This window comes from Oryx dammah, unplaced genomic scaffold, assembly GCF_014754425.2.
Source record: "Oryx dammah isolate SB20612 unplaced genomic scaffold, SCBI_Odam_1.1 HiC_scaffold_29, whole genome shotgun sequence".
NCBI classification, from domain to species: Eukaryota; Metazoa; Chordata; class Mammalia; order Artiodactyla; family Bovidae; genus Oryx; species Oryx dammah.
Window position 1 is genome coordinate 9009404 of NW_024070213.1, and position 16169 is coordinate 9025572.

Here is a 16169-nt window from a genome sequence, read left to right on the forward strand (position 1 = left end):
GCTTCCTCAGAGGACTGTTATTTACAGAGATGAAATCAACAACTGAGCAACTAGTATAGGCAAAGCATACTAGATGCAGTTCTCCTTTCTCCTTGGGGAATCACAAATATCTCGACATACATAAGGCATCTAGTCTTTCTGTGCAAAGACGGTAAGAAGCCCTGAGCCACTACTCAAGTCTTCCAAAGGTGTCACCAAGGACCCTGGGGGACATGTCCTCCATTCGCTGTATGGAGGGAACTGTAGTGCTTGACAGATGACCATATAGATGGCTGAGAATTAAAGTAACCCTGCTCCAGACTGACACTGCAGAGGGGTGGGAGAATGACTCCAGCGGCAGGTCGTCCCGTCCTTTCCATTATGGTAACCCAGTTCAAAGTTTCTCCTACCTGCAAATGGAGAACCAGTCCCACTCCTGTAGGAAAATGGTTCATACGACACACACAAGCCAAAGCTGTTGGAAACTTTTTATTTTCGTCTTCCCATGCTGTAGACAGACAGCACATTCCCTGGCTTTATTTCCTCCCTCAAGGAGAAAAAGGATAGTAGTTGTCTGGGTCTCAGGGCTAACTGCTTCTCTCTGGACCTAGCCCAGACAGGACAGAAGACTGGTGCTGAATTCCAAACCTATCCGCCAGACATAGTAACCTCTTATTGAAGTGCAGGCAAATGACTGGATATCAGGTTGTGGGCCTGGCCTCAGGGGTGAAGAATAGAGACCACGAGGTGACTGTAACGAAAAGGTAAGCAACACGCTGTACGCAGCCCCAGAACACACACCTCTGGTATTTCAGCCCCTTAGAATCAGCTAAGTGTACCTACAAGGGCTACCGCCTCACAGCTCTAGTCCTAAGTCCTCTTACCATTCTCTTTGGCTTTAAGCTTCGGCTCAAAGGTCAGGATTCTAACACGTCCTGTGAGAGCAGTTCTCGGCCAGGGTCATAGTCTCAAAGATGTGCCACAGCAGAGCCTCTGAACACATGGCAGGGATCCCTGCTCACACAACTCCACCCCCAACCCTCTCCAGGGCTCTTGATCCCAAAGCTGATTCCTCATCAAAACCATCTGCGTTCTCAACTTGAGTGAAGTACCAGGGAGGAAAACCAGCCAATCAAGAATATGAAGAGGAGGACCACAGGGGCTGAGCCCAGGAGGAAAGATTATAGGTCTCACAACACAATTTTTCCAAACATGAGCTTCAGTTATTTTTTTATTTGGGAAAAAAAAGTCACAACCAAGAGTATAAAGTACTTTGTATTGAACTCATGTTTTAGGAAGGGGCAACAAGGAAAACCAAAATACACTTTGGAATTGATTGGGTTTTCGAGATGATGAGTCTTTTTTCAAGCATTAAGCTAACTATGTGGTTTGCTAACCTAGATGGTGCAAAAAAATTTCCAGATGGAGTAGAAGCAGATGCTGTTACTTCAGGCAAAGGTGAAAGTTACAGAGTAGAAAGGTGGGAAAAGGCCCTACCTCTTTCCCCAAAGCTAAAAAAAAAAAAAAGTGTGTGTGTGGGGGGGTCCCCTCCTTCATCCAAGAATCTCAAAGCGCTGACTTCATCCACATGTGATGATGGGACTTTCCCCATCTCAGTCAGCAAGCCCACCAGGACTAGAGTCAAGAATGCCCACTGCTTCTAGTTCTGAGGACCACTAAGATATTCTTGTTTGCAAAATGGCAGAGTTAGGCGTTTTGGTTTTGTGAAACAGGTAAGAGACAGAGCTGCCTGTAGAAAGGTGCTCAGAGATAAACTCAAATCACAATTACACTTGGCTTAGATGATTTGGGATCTGGTCTTTAAAGTCTTTTGTTTTTTGAGTCTCCATCCAATGTCTTAAATAGAATTTGGTCAGAGACACCTGCTTAGGAAAATTCCAGGTTTTCTAATATTCACATGGGGAAAACCAGATCTTTTCTCTGAATGAAGAAAAACAAGAAGGAATGCTTCTCAAACACTCATAGCCCTATCCTTTTCTTCTAAAGACAGCAGATGGGTGCATCAGTGCTCAGCTCCACCCCACACCCTCTACACCAGTCACCCTGGATGGTACTCAGGCGTACAGAGCATTTTAAACTCTGAGTTTGACTCTGATGAACAGCCAAGATGGAGAACCTCTCTCACGGTTCTGGGCTGTTGTGTTTTTCATTCTCTCTCAATGTCTTCATACAAAGGGAACAACTGAACCATTTCAGGGAGCCTTTGCATGTATGTAAGAGAAGAGACAGGAAGACTCCCTAAATATAGCCAATGTTAACCCTACTGCTCAACCCACTAAACCATGACAAAAAAGGGGACAGGAGTCTCTACCTTAAATTCAAAGGGACGCTAAGGTTTCAATGCTATTTAAAGTCATTTCATGTCGCTGTCATTGGAAAGGAATGAGACAGCTGCGGAGAGCTTCACCATAATCTCACTGATGAAGAGGTAGTAAGAATAAAAATAAGATTTGATGGGAGAAACAAAATACTGGATGGGCAGATCAGAAATAGAATTATCATCAGCCTCCTGCCACAAACAGGAAAAAAACCACACAAAACAAGATGCACTGACACTGTATATTAAATATTCCTCCCCACTCTCAGGATACTTTTTACATTGCAATAAACAGTGCAATTTTAGCAGCAGGAAACAAGAAGGAATGTGGGAAGTACCCACCTCCCTCTAATGTGTTCTAGCCATGTGCTGTTCCTGGGTAGCACCGATCTCCCCGGGTGCTGGGTGAGAGATGGGATGGAGGGAGGAGGTCTGTGCATGTCTGCCTGCCCTCTGGCCTCTGGTGATGCCTGCAGAGTTCAGCAAACACTCCCTCACGTTCCTATGGCACATGCTGGGGATCGAAGGGCTGGCTTTTGGACCCGTTCTTGCACTAAGGCAATATCCGAGAAAGGCAGGCCTGACAGGGAGGAATGTGGTCATTGATATTCAGCTGCCTGTCAACCTCGAGCACTAAGACTGTATCCTTGAAGGCCTTGTCCTCATTGGCAATACGCCAGGGAGGGGCCAACAGCAGCCCTTCCGTCCAGTCTGACACCTGCACCCAGCGGCGCCGGATGTGAGCAGCCCCAGGTGAGGCACAGACATCAGGCACACAGACCCCACTGCCACCTCCAGGTTCGCCCACCTGCACGCTCACTGATGGCCACGGAGAAACAGTCTCGGGATAACTCTGCATCCAGTTTATCGTGAGCCCTCACTCCCCTGTGCGGCAGCCAACAGTGTGCCCAGGAGACCTCGGTCCTTCTGGATATGAATTGGTCAAGAGGTGGGGGTGGGCTTCTTTTTTCCAGGAACTTGGGTCAAAGACCAGCTTTTTTACCAGCTTTATTCCCGGAAATCCTAAATACTGTCTGAGCACTCCCTGCAGAGTTGAGTTTGAAACATGCAATCCTAACTTCAGTGACAGTCAACTGCAAGGCTACATCTTAATTAGGCAGATGCGCTCCAGGAAAAAAGAGCAACAAAGAAGATGTGAACAGGCAGGAAAGACAGAGCAGACGCAGAAGAGGAGCAGGCGGCTCAGCCGACACAACAGACCTAGATGCAAAAGACCCAGTGGTCGCCACAGCTCAGGCCGGGGCTCCACCTTCTCAATTCATTCAAGGAAAACTAGCCTGGAGCATGGGGGAGGGGAAGAGTAGGGAGCACAGTGTTTGATAACAAAAGTCAAAAGGGAGGGTGAGAAAAGAGGAGACAGAAACGTCATTCGAATCAGCATGAAGTGACCAGGAGGATGACCAGCAAGACAGGAGGCACCTAGGGACCCTGTGAGGCACCAACTATGTAGCCAAGTGTTTCTAACGGAGAATCAGGGGCCTGAGCACCCGACACCTGCTTTGGCCTTCACCTGCCCTACGTCTGCAGCAGCACCTCCGGCTCGGATAACGAGCAATAGAGAGTGTATCCCAATTCGTCTATTTCCTCGGGGGTGAGCTCTGCAAGTAAGTTCACCTTGGGATTCAGGACACTGGGCAGAACGCCGGCCTCTAAGTGGCTGATGAGCCCCCTCAAGGCCTGCAGGAAGCGGTCGGCCAGCACGTCCGGGGACCAGTCAGCCTCCTCCTGGGCCAAGTGGAGGATGACGTTGGTGAGCTGGCTGGCAGTGAGGCGGCCCAGAGCTGGAGTGGACTTGCATATGGCCTTGAGGATCTTGAGGCACAGGGAGCGGCAGCCCGAGTCAGCCTGGTCCAGGGCCCGCAGGCGCGCCGTCTCAGCAGGACGCAGGCTCAGCCGCCACAGGTTGTCATACTGGGCTAGCCGGTGTGGTTTGGCCACCAAGACAGTGTCACCAAGGGTCACTGATGGCAGGAAGTCAATGAGGAGGTGCTTGTCGCGCTCATACTGCACTTCCAGAGTCAGGGCCTCTGGGGGTGGGGCTGGTCGAATCACATAGTCCAAGAGGGACCCAATGGCCGGCCAGTTGATGGAGCCAGCTACTACCTTCTCAAACGTGTCTGCCACCGTCTTTGGAGAAAGGTAGCCCCCTACTACACAGCGGTCCCAGTAACTGCTACCGCGAGGAAAATACTCTGGATTTTCCCGGCGAACTAGAAAGAAGCCAGGGATGTTCATGATGGTGTCCTCCCCGGGGATACACGACCACAGGTTTGGCTCCAACACGAGGGGCACAATGAGTTGGATGTGGTCGGCTGTCACCACCTGTTGTAGCAAAATTAAAAAGGGTTTGAGGGACCTTCATCTCCTCAAGAGACAAGTTTCCCCAAACACAGGTCCCACCATCTTGTATCCTGCACCGCCCCCCAGCAAAAAAAGAATCTAAAAATTCTTGCACATGACCACATCAATTCAGAGTGAGGACTTAAAGCCAGGTCTGTTAGACATTAGAGCCTGTGGTGGCTCCCCACACCCCACTGTCTCTGGACCCAGTACACATAACATCCTCCATGCCTTCAAGATCCCAGAAGACAGAAAGCCAGGAAGGAGAAACTGGGACAAGAATAAGGAGGGAGGAAGCCTCTAACAGCTTCCTAGAAGTTTTATGACTGAAAACGAGTTAAAGGCAGGGATCAAATGCTACCACAATGTGCAGAATTCAGAAGCAGTAAGACTAATCTTTGTTGGCAAGCCTGGGACACTGATCTTCTGCCCCAGTGGCACTATTGAGAAGCATCGTGGTCAGAACCACCCTACCCTTCGTAAGCACCCCCTGGTTACCTGCAGGTCATCATAGAGGCTGCCACTCAGGTACATGTCCCGAAGTGGCATGTCAGGCAACTTGGCCCGCAGGAAGCTCCGGAGCTCAGCACATATGTCCACAGCAGCTTGCTTGGCCCGAGCCTGCTCGCCGGAAGGGATGGCCGCCCGGTTCCGGTAGTAAGTGAGAAGTTTCTCCTGCAGGGACATGCGGAGTCGTGACTTCTTCAAGTCTACCTGGCCCTTCCTGGCCAATGGCTTGGGCCGGGGCGGGCAGAATGTATCTGCCAAGGCAAGAGAGAGAGGCCCGTGAGCTCATCCCGTGCTTGCTCATCCACAGCCGCCTCAGCCCCAGAGAGGAGAAGGGCTTAGCACAAAAGGCCAGCATGGTGCCTGGCGCGTGTGTCCTTAAGAAATGTATTGAGGGCAAGAGTAGCACCAAGAGCCCGAGAGGAGTCCCAGAGGGTAACAGCCTTCCTCACCTGTGTCGAAGGCAGAGGAGCCTGTGGGAAGGGCCTGCAGGGACCTGCTCAGGCCTGCCTTCATGTCCTTGTTGAGCAGTCGGGGAGAGCCCATCCAGTTTGGTTCTTCCCAGCTCCTTTTCCCTGAATGGCTCAGGCGGGTGGGGCTGGTGGGGGCGCTGATCGCCCTGTCATACATCTGAAAGAGCAGAGAGGACCCAGCGTGTGGACCTTCTTTCCTGCTTCCCACCAGTTCTGCCATAATGAGTTCCACTACTTTTCAATAACGTCATTTTATTCTAGATTATGGAATGCTTTGCTCCACACAGAAAATCTCAGGAAATACTAAATCTTATAAATAAGTAAGAAACACATTTATCCATAATGTCACAACCCAGGAAAAAACCTCAGAATTTCTGCTAGTTCTATTCATAAGAGCCTGCTGGGTGACTCGGGGACACCCCCTCTACCCAGGCCCCAGGGCTTCCGCAATGGGGGTCAGACCTGTGCCCCTACGGGGCTTGTCCACAGGGCCACAGGCACCAGCCTGCTTCCGAGGCTCAGTACCCATTTCAGGACATGACAGGGTCTGAAGGACTAAGTGCCGTGCTGTGTGCTCAGTCGCTCAGTTGTGTCCACCTCTTTGTGACCCCATGGACTGTAGCCCGCCAGGCTTCTCTGTCCAAGGGAGTCTCTAGGCAAGAATACTGGAGTGGGTTGCCATTTCCTCCTGCAGAGGATCTTCCCAACCCAGGGATGGAACCCAGGTCTCCTGCACTGCAGGTGGACTCTTTACTGCCTGAGCCACCAGGGAAGTCACACCAGAAGGTAACTATTGATATTGGGTATATTTCTCTCTGGAAATAGGTATTTATATAATTAGCATCTTCCACTATATATACCTTAAAAAACTGATGTTTTACTTGTCATTTTTATCACTCCTCATATCACTAAGAATGAATCAGGGCTGAACAATATGGTACAATTTCTGATGATACAACGCTGTACCTTATCAATGCACCATAATGTCAAACACCGATCCATTTATTTAACAAACACATCACTGAATGGCTACTCTGTGCCAGGCACTGTTCTAGGTGTACAAAATAAATCAGTTTCCCAACCCAATTCCTGCCTTCATGGAGTCTGCAGTCCAGTACAGGGATTCAGGCAATACATAATCAACAAGCTAAAGCAGGCAGATACAGGTGTTAATTAAGAGTAAAGCAGGAAAGGGAAATAGGAAATATATGTGTGGTGAGGGTGCTGCTGTTTTAAGGAAGGTGGTCACAAAAAGCTATTTTGGTTATTTGCAATTTAACCCTGGGATAAACTAATTTCTTTGTATTTCCAACAGTTTCTTTATAACAGGATCCTAGAAGCACATTTACTTAATTCTCTTAAGGTCTTGTCTAATAATGTCAAATTGCCATGTTACCTTCCCATTAGCAGGATCACAGTCTTATTCTAGGTCAGCTCCACTTGGCACCCTCACCACCTCTCCAATGCCTGGCCTGGCCTGAGTGCACTTACCCGCTTAACCGCCAACGTAGCGATGCCCAGCATGGCTGCTCCTCCCACCCCCAGCACCAGCCGAGCGTTGGAGAGCACAAAATCGATGGCCGTCCCGATGCCATTGTCGTCTTTCTTACTTTTGCGCTCACCAGAGCCTGCCATCGCGCACCTGAGGACGAAGGCAGAACACAGCTGTCACCACCTGCAACCCTGAGAACCAGACCTCCTCCTCCCTCCTGCTTCGGGCCAGTCAAGGGTACTCGAGTTCCAGCAAACCAAATCCCCCTGACTCTAGTGCTCCACGCTCGAGGGCCAGGAGGGAGGTAGCGTGTCCTCGATGTACCTGGATGCAGGCGGAGGAAATGGCCATGCTAGTCATGGGAAAACCACCCCACCCGTCTACTGAGATTACAGAGAGCACTAAGCTCATGGTCAACCCTTTCTTGTATTACAGTGAAGACCCCACCACAAAACCCAATCCTCCAGACCCTTTCCCAACACTATAGTGCAGATAGTGCTTTGATCCTTTGGCCACTGCTTGTGCAAAGTCAGAGCAGAGAAGGTCTAACTTAATTAGAGGCGGCCCATCTAGTCCCATCACATCACCTCACACACAGGGAGGTGGCCTGTCAGAGTTCTCAGAGAAAAGGAACGACGGAGCCACGTGCACAACTCGCAACTCCCGGCATGCTTTCCCCCTCTATCATGTCTACCCTTGCCCAGATCAAACTGTTCCTATTCTGCAAACTTTCTGCGAATAACGGTAACGACGACGACACAGACTGAATACCCTGGCACACGGAGACGTAACTACAAGTCCACGTGTGAGGAAGGGCCAAAGAAGAAAAGGACTCTCTGCGGACAGTCCTGCTTGACAGATGCTGCTTCTCGGGGAGCGTGTGCAGGGGGCCACGAGAAGCTCAGGTGAGCCTGGCACTGGGGCAGAGGCTGACTAAACACGACGGGCGCTGGAGACTGAGCTGCTAACTGGAGAACAAGAAAATCCACCCGCTCACATGCACCTGAAAACGAACTGAAAATGTGGCCGCCCGAGTGGAGTTCACAGGCACGATGCAGTGTTCCCACATGGTGAGCTCACCTCTGTTCCTGGCAACAACAGGGTCATCCTGACTGAAGTTCCCCTCATCCCCCAAAAAACCCATTTCCCATGGACTTAAAACCCTGGGCCCAACCCAGACGAGGGATGAGAAAGTGGCTCGGATCAGAGCTCAGCACTTCACACTGCTTCTCTCCTCTTCCTCCCGTGTCCTGTATCCCCAGGAACTACCTATAAACAGTTGTGTGCCATCCACCCGTTATCCAGAATGGGAGGACAGAGAGACAAGATCACTGGTGCGCCTTCCAGTGTGAAGTAGTTTTTCGATATCCTTACAACTGAGTGCTACTCATCTCACACCGCATGCTTCGCGCCTCCCTCATCAACAAGAAAGGAATATTTCTGACTGTACTTATTTCAGCAGGAGTTGCAGTCAAGCATTACTTTTTCTCTAACTAGAATTCACCACCTTGGCACTTTTCTGTTCTCTTCTCCACCTTCTGCAGTTAGTAGACGCTTCAGGTTCAGGGACAGAATGAGAGACTTGGCCAAATTAAATATACTTCCACTTCAAATGCTCAGAGCAAGCAAGGCTGAGAAGAGGGAAACTCTGTATTTGCAGGTGGGGTCAGGCAGGAACTCTAGCCATCATCATCCCTCCAGCAGCCACTGAGACAGAGATGGGACATAAATGTCCCCGAGGCAAACTAATACAATCAGGACAAAGTTGACAGGTACAGTTCCCCACACATGATGACGACCACTGTTTTGTGTGTGTGCTTAGAGTCTGACTCTGCGACCCCATGGACTGTAGCCTGCCAGGCTCCTCTGTCCATGGAATTCTCTTGGCAAGAATAACGGAGCGGGTTGCCATTTTCTATTCCAACCACTGTTTCATTTCTTTTAAAACAAAAGGCTCTTTAGGGATGTATTTACAATAGGGAGAACCATCTCCTAAATGATCCTTGCATGTGATACAGCAGAGCAAGAAGGGCCCAGCTCCCCTCTGCGTGGAAGCTGGAAGGAGCCTCTCTGGGCCATTTAGTCTTTGACCCTCTGATGGCTGGTGAGAATGAGGCAGTGAGGTGGCACGACAGAAGAGGCTGAATTTTAGTCAGAAATCTTGAGGACTTGCCATTGAGCCCTGACTAATTAGCTGGGTGAGCTCAAATGAGTTACTCAGCCCCTCAGCTATGTAAAGGGGATAATGACGCCTGCACGGCCTAAATCACAGGGTTGTAGTGAGGCCAACACAGCTACTAAAATACTGCACATGAACATTGTATCAGCTGTTAAAGGGCTCTACAAACATGGGCTATCATTAAGTCTTTTACAGTTTCCATCCACAGGACAAAGGTCACGTTTCAGAAGGCACTCTGAATCCAGACTGTCCTGTGAGGTCCATTTCACCTGAGATGGAGCCAGGACCGGTCTCTGAAACCAACACTGATGCCATCCTGGGCTTGAGACCAAAACTATTATGTTGAGCAGACTTGGGAAAAGGCTTTTCTACACCAGTGCAGTATATTCCCTGTCCCATCCCAGGACCAGGTGGTGCTGACGACCTAGCAACCAGCAAGAGGAGAGAACACCCACAAGCTCCCCCAGGGAGATCAGAGTTTCTATTCTAAAACTGAACTCAACCTGTTCCAGTTGAAACTGCTTATCCACCACTGAGGGGTACGAGCTCTGCCTAACAAGGGGGAAGGAGCCTGGGTCCTTGTGCAATTAGGAAGGAGCCCTGTGGTTTAGTTTCAGTTTTACATGATGAAAAAGCTCTGGAAATCTGTTACATCACAAGATGAATATTCTTAACACCACTGAACTGTACACATACAACTAGTTAAAAAGTATTTTTAAAAAGAGGAGGAACCACTGTCCCGGTGGGCAGGGCTGAGGATGCAGAATGTGAGCTCTGCTAACATTTCAGACGAGGTGTTTAACCTGTCTCCTCAGACACAAGAATGGGAACAGACATACTCACCACCCCATGTACTGGCAGTGGCGGTGGTGAGTAACAGTCGCACTGTGGCTTCCTAGGATGACGACACAGAACTCTGAACATTCCAACTTCTTTTACTTGAAAAGGTCATATGATTCGAACTAAACATGACCTGGCTTAAGCATGCGTGATAAGAACTAACACACGTTGAGCATGTACCCTGTGCTGGGCATTTTCCCCCTCTTTGCTCTCTTACTCTTCACAACAATCCCATGAGGTCAGTCACATTGTTAGCTCCCACTGTCAGATGAAGAAACTGAGGCAGAGGTCAGGTAACTGGCCCAAAGTCACCACGCAAGTAAGTTGTGCAGTCGCGAGTTGAACCTAGAGCTCACGGTGCTGGGGTGCAGGTCACAGGGGTCCCAAACAGCCTGCAGCCCCGCCTTGTACCCATCTGCTCTCCACGCACCACTAGACCATATGCCCCAGAGGCATTCTGGCTCATTCACTGCCCCCAGGGCCAGTAGTGCTTGACAGACGGGACTTGACGAATCTGTTCCACCAGTGAGCTACTAATTCTGTGGCTTTTTTTTTTTTTTGGTTTTTGGAGGAGGTAGTAGCAGCAACCTGTAACCCAACTCACGCTCAAAATAGACTCTGAACACAAAGTCTTCAGTACTCACTTCCAGTTTCGCTACGCAGGCAGGCCCTCGTGGGCATCACTTCCTACCTCCCCTTTACTCCCAAAGGCAGGTCTGCCAATCAACACAAAACCATTACACAAGGCTCCTCCTTGCCTTCCCTCTCTGTTGAAAACAGTACCCTCCACCGATCTGGCATGCCTTCCACCTCAAAGTCATCCTTCATTCTCTCTCCTCCTGCTGCACCAGCCCCCACTTGGTAAAGTCCCCTGCTGCCCACATTGCACCTACATGCAGCCACCCCACTGCCTCAGTCCCTCCACTCATCTGCTCAGATTCACCCCCTCTGGGGCCTCTCACCGATTTACTCTGCATGCCACCACTGCCCTGGCCCCTCATCCACACCACTCCCCAGCTGACAAAGCTGTGGTGCCCACCACCCTCCATCAGATATCACGACTTCCTCAACAGGAGATCTGATGTCCTTCCAGACCTGGCTCAGTCTAAACTCCAGTCACCTGCCTTACAGGTACGAAATTCGAGCTACTCCAGACTCAAGTTTCCAGACTACAAAATGTGGTTTTCACCTCCTCACTTGCTCATTCTTGCCCATCTACCCGATGAGCTGCTACTTTTTGTTTGAGGCAGACCTCCAATGTCCTCTTTTCTACAGCTACCTGTGATTCCTCACCCCCCACCCCGCTCTCCAGGTAGTTTTGGCCCCTTCCCCGTCTATAAGCTCTTGACCCACCTCTAGTCCAGAGCTACCTCCTGCGGATCGCCACATCGTTCATCCCCACCTCAGCGCCTACCATGATGTCAGGGCAGGCCCTCTGGGAAAGTTGCTGAATTAAGTACAGTCATCAGGTTACAGAGGAACTTGCTGGTCACACTGGCATGACAGGAAACAGAGCTCACATACCACTGGCCAAGAACCACTGAAGCACTCTGTGCATTTTCTCATTAACTCCTGCAATAAGCTGAAGAGGTGGGTACTATTTCAGTGGCGGTGCTCAGTCGTGTCCTCTTTGCGACCCCACTGTAGCCTGCCAAGCTCCTCTATCCATGGAATTTTCCAGGCAAGAGTACTGGAGTGGGATGCTAGTTCATCTACAAAAGAGGAAATGGAGGCCTAGACAGATTGAGTGATTTGCCCTAAATCCCACAGTTGTTAGCAGCAGTGGCACGAAGGCAGTCCTCTGAGGGCTGGACACTATGCTTGCTTTAGAGACTTTGGAAACATATAGTTATATTTACAGCTTCCCAGTGGCTTAGTTGGTAAAGAATCTGCCTGCAGTTCGGGAGACCTAGGTTCAATCCCCAGGTTGGGAAAATCCCCAGAAAAAGAAATGGCAACCCACTCCAGTATTCTTGCCTGGAGAATTCTATGAACAGAGGAGCCTGGTGGGCTACAGTCCATGGGGTCACGAAGAGTAGGACTGGATTTAGTGACTAAACCACCTAGTTATGTTTGGAGGAACATGATCTAAGCCTCAAGAGAACTGAATCCACTGAAGAATGAGCCAGATGGAACAAGATCTAAGTTTTAACCAGTAACTTTTCTAGCATTTTCATACATTAAATGTTCTATGAAGAAAAATGATCTCCTAGTAGGACTTGAAACTAAGGGCCTTTTTAACTGGGAGCATTTTATAAGGGAACATTCTGTTATTTATGTTGATATTTCCTTCAGTATGCCTAAAGAACTTTGGCCACTAAAAAGAAAGATTTTCCCTTTCCTGGTCCCCTGTATCATAAATGAAACCTAGAAGAACACAGGCCTACCTACCTGAGGCTTCTTAATGCATCTGTGAGGTGGAGGTGGGAGAGAGGCAGGTGTGTCTCTGGAAGGCACCTGTGTCCTCTTTCCCTTGGAATTAGGATGGGAGGGGAAAGGAGAGGACCCTAAATGATCCCTCCTAGCTTGCTGTGGAGGAAGACCAGGCCCTTTTCCAGCTGCTTCTCCCGGGCCTCGGGATCCTCCAGTTTCTGGTTTTTCCGGAACTCACGGCGGATAGAGGCAAGGTAGAAGTCTCGATCAGTGTAGCGAAGCTGGCGGCCTTGGCGAAGCAGAGCCCGGTAGAGACTCAGCACCGCCTCTCGACTCCATGAGGCCATGGGGGACTGACAGGGGCTGGGCGTCAAGCTATACACAGGAGGGAAGAAAGAGAAGCCTAGAATCAGAATTAATGATAGAAGGGAACTACACTGTTGTTCTCGTTCAATTGCTCAGTTGTGTTCGACTCTTTGTGACCCTTTGGACTGCAGCCCGCCAGGGAATCCCAGTCCATGGGATTCTCCAGGCAAGAATACTGCAGTGGGTTGCCATTTCCTTCTCCAAGGGGATCTTCCCCACCCAGGGATCAAACCCACATTTCCTGCATTGACAGGTGGATTCTTTACTGCTGAGTCACCGGGAAAGCCCAGAAGGACCTATGAAAGTGAAATGTGAAAGTGTTAGTTGCTCAGTCATGTCTGATTCTGCAAACCCATGGACTGTAGCCTGCCAGGCTCCTCTGTCCATGGGGTTCTCCAGGCAAGAATGCTGGAGTGGGTAGCCATTCCCTTCTCCAGGGGATCTTCTTGACCCAGGGATTGAACCCAGGGCTCTCTTGTTGCAGGCATTCTTTACCGTCTAATTCACCAGTAATTCTATAGTTCTTAATCCAGGTCTCAGAGACCCCCTCAAGGTCACACTGTGACTTAGTGGCAGGGCCGGGACTAGATCCCAGCCTACAGACTCCTGCTCCTGGGAAACTACCAGTTACGCTGAAAGGTCAGGGACTGGAAGCTGGACTACCTGCGCTTGAATTGTGGCTCTGCCACTTACGTGCCATATGATTTTGGGCAAAGTACGTAACCTCTTTGAGCATCAGTTTCCTCGCTTGTAAAATAGAAATAATGCTATCTACATTTATATACTGCTATGTACTTTTATGCTAATAGTACTTACCCCATAGGATTATTTTGAAACTTGCCTGAGATATCGCATGTAAAGTGAAAGAAAGTGAAAATATTAGTTGCTCAGTCATGTCCATCTCTTTGTGACCCCAGGGACTGTAGCCCACCAGGTTCCTCTGGAGCCTAGCTTCTCTAGGCAACTGCACTGGGTTGCCATTTCTTCCTCCAGCGGATCTTCCCGACCCAGGGGTTGAACCCCGGTCTCCTGCACTGCAGGCAGATTCTTTACCATCTGAGCCACCAGGGAAGAAGCACACGTAATATAACTTCACCACAAGGGGCCTCAGTCATACTTGAATCCTAGCACCAACACTTAGTAAGCTGATTACCTTGGGCAAGTTTCTTAACCTCTCTGGGCTTACCTTAGTTCCTCATTTGTAAAATGAGGATTAAAACTGTATTTTCCATATGGTTAGTATGAGGATTAAAAGTGGTTAGAATAGCACTCAGCATATGCCAAGCCATATTGTGGCAGCTATGATTAATGCTACCTCCCCTTGTGTGTTTGTAAGTGCTCAATAAGTATCAGATTTAGTTACACATAAACCACCATCATCTACCTTCAGTAACAATAAACCCCTACAGAACCAAGGAGTGTTACCATTTGTAAAGTGCTTTGTCATCCATTATCACATTTAAACTGAGGAACATATGAAGTGGACAGGGTTCATAACAACAATGGTTAATGTTTATTGATTGTTTACTATTATAGCACGCACTGGCCAAGCAGGTCCCACGTGACATCTCATTCCATCAACAATTCTAGTGTCACCAGTATCTCCATTTTAAGTGGAGGAAACTGATGCTCCCAGAGAGAAGTAACTCACCAACAAGCAAGGCTGTAAACGGGGGTGCACTTCCGACCCCGACTCTGCCTGCCTGTGGAATGAAAACTACCGTTTGCTGGGATCTTACCGTGCATACAGCACTTCTAAGGTGCTGTACAAACTTTCCCAGTTCAGCACCTGGCACACACTGAGAGCTCAAAAAATAAACTTAACAAAGGACGCTCACAATGTCCCTGTGTGGAAAAAATGATCACCCCTCTTTCTGAAATAAATAAATGAGACTGAATGGGAGAGGTATATGACTGGTAAAAAGGTCTGGACTTTGGGCCCAAAGTCAGCTACCGTCAGCCTCCAGCCTTGCGAGCCTGCTGCGCGAGCGTGAGCAAGCCACCGTCCTCGTCCCTTTACCCTCAACTGCAGAAGAGCGCCCCTCGGCGCCAAGTCTCCCTGAGTGGGACAGATGAATCCAGAAATCAACAGAAAAGTGTTTTACGAAGTAGGAGGCGACTGGCATGCAAGAGCTGTTACAAGGTCGACCGGCGAATGGATGGGTGGGCCCTGGAGGGTCCCCAGGTCCTCCTCCTACCTGGGGGGATCGCACCGAACCTGGGTGGAGAGACCCTGAGGCTGGGGCAGGCCGGCTCTGGGGCATCGGGAGAGCTCCGTAGGTTGGGGCGAGGCCCCGGAGCGGCCTCTGGGGGAAAACCCAGGCCAGGCCGGGGAGAGACCCCCGGTGGTCAGGCCGATAGTGTGGGCCCCGGCCGGGCTAGGGACTCAAACAGCGACCCTGAAAGAAGGCGTGGCGAACCCCCAATCCCGGCCTTCACTCCTCCCCGCGCTCACCTGAGGACCGCGCGCACTCCCTCTACTCGAGATTCGCCTCTCGCCCGGTACCTCTCCTAGGGTCACCCACTAACATGGCCCCTTTACTTCCGGGCCACGACCTTGCGCCCGGACCTCAGAGGAGGAACCGAAGGGAGCCGGGAGGCCGACGATGGCTGGAGGACTTCCGGTCTCCCCTGCCTAGGCCTCTCTCTGGGTGGGGCCAGGAGTCGCATCGGGCCCCGCCCCCTCTCGGGGCCCCGCCCCACAGTCCTGAGTCCCGCCTCCATACGTGACGTCACCCAAGGATGGGCCGGGCCAGGCCGTTTGGACCCCGCCCAGAGGGCCCCAGAGGGCCGTGGACAAGTGGTCCGGTGGGAGAGAGGGGGGAAAGCGTTGTATGGGCTGGATCAGCCGCTGTGCGGGCTGGTCCCCCAACCTGCTGTCAGCCCTATAACCTGTCAGGCCCCAGCACTGTTTGCTGATCTCGGGCTGGCGCCCTGGAGGGTCCCTGGGGAGGTTTAGCACTAACGATGTTCCCTATCGTGGCTTTTAAAGCTCTTTCAGATTGTTCACTTTTTATCCTTCCGTGCTGTTACCGCTCGACTGTTAAAGACCTACCGTCGAAGGTCCTCCTCAAACATCCCCTCTAGAAGTCTCCAGCTCATTCTGCGCCCCTATCCAACACACCTAGGTGTCTCCTTTGAGTCCCACAGAACTGTTTGCACATCCCAGTTAGGGCTTCACTCCTTCAAGGAAATGTGTTGTTTGGGGTTTTTTTTTTTTTGGGGGGGGGGTGCTAATCCGGGTCTTAGTTGGGGCGCTCA

The 16169-nt window shown here is 50.3% G+C and overlaps 1 protein-coding gene across 2 annotated transcripts; it reads right to left on the minus strand.

Annotated features, from left to right (window-relative positions):
- Positions 1 to 455: 455 nt before the first annotated feature.
- On the minus strand, positions 456 to 15521 carry MIEF1 (mitochondrial elongation factor 1). 2 transcript variants are annotated; one of them, XM_040233263.1, is made up of 6 exons: positions 15364 to 15521; positions 12561 to 12917; positions 7150 to 7300; positions 5638 to 5815; positions 5177 to 5439; positions 456 to 4660 (listed from the first exon to the last, which is right to left on the minus strand). In XM_040233263.1, exons 3-6 carry the CDS (start codon positions 7291 to 7293, stop codon positions 3854 to 3856), a joined length of 1392 nt encoding a protein of 463 aa, XP_040089197.1. In that variant the 5' UTR covers positions 7294 to 7300; positions 12561 to 12917; positions 15364 to 15521; the 3' UTR covers positions 456 to 3853. The 2 variants fall into 2 exon arrangements, with proteins under 2 accessions (XP_040089197.1, XP_040089198.1); XM_040233264.1 differs by lacking the exons at positions 12561 to 12917; positions 15364 to 15521 and having other exon boundaries at positions 7150 to 12095.
- Positions 15522 to 16169: the final 648 nt, after the last annotated feature.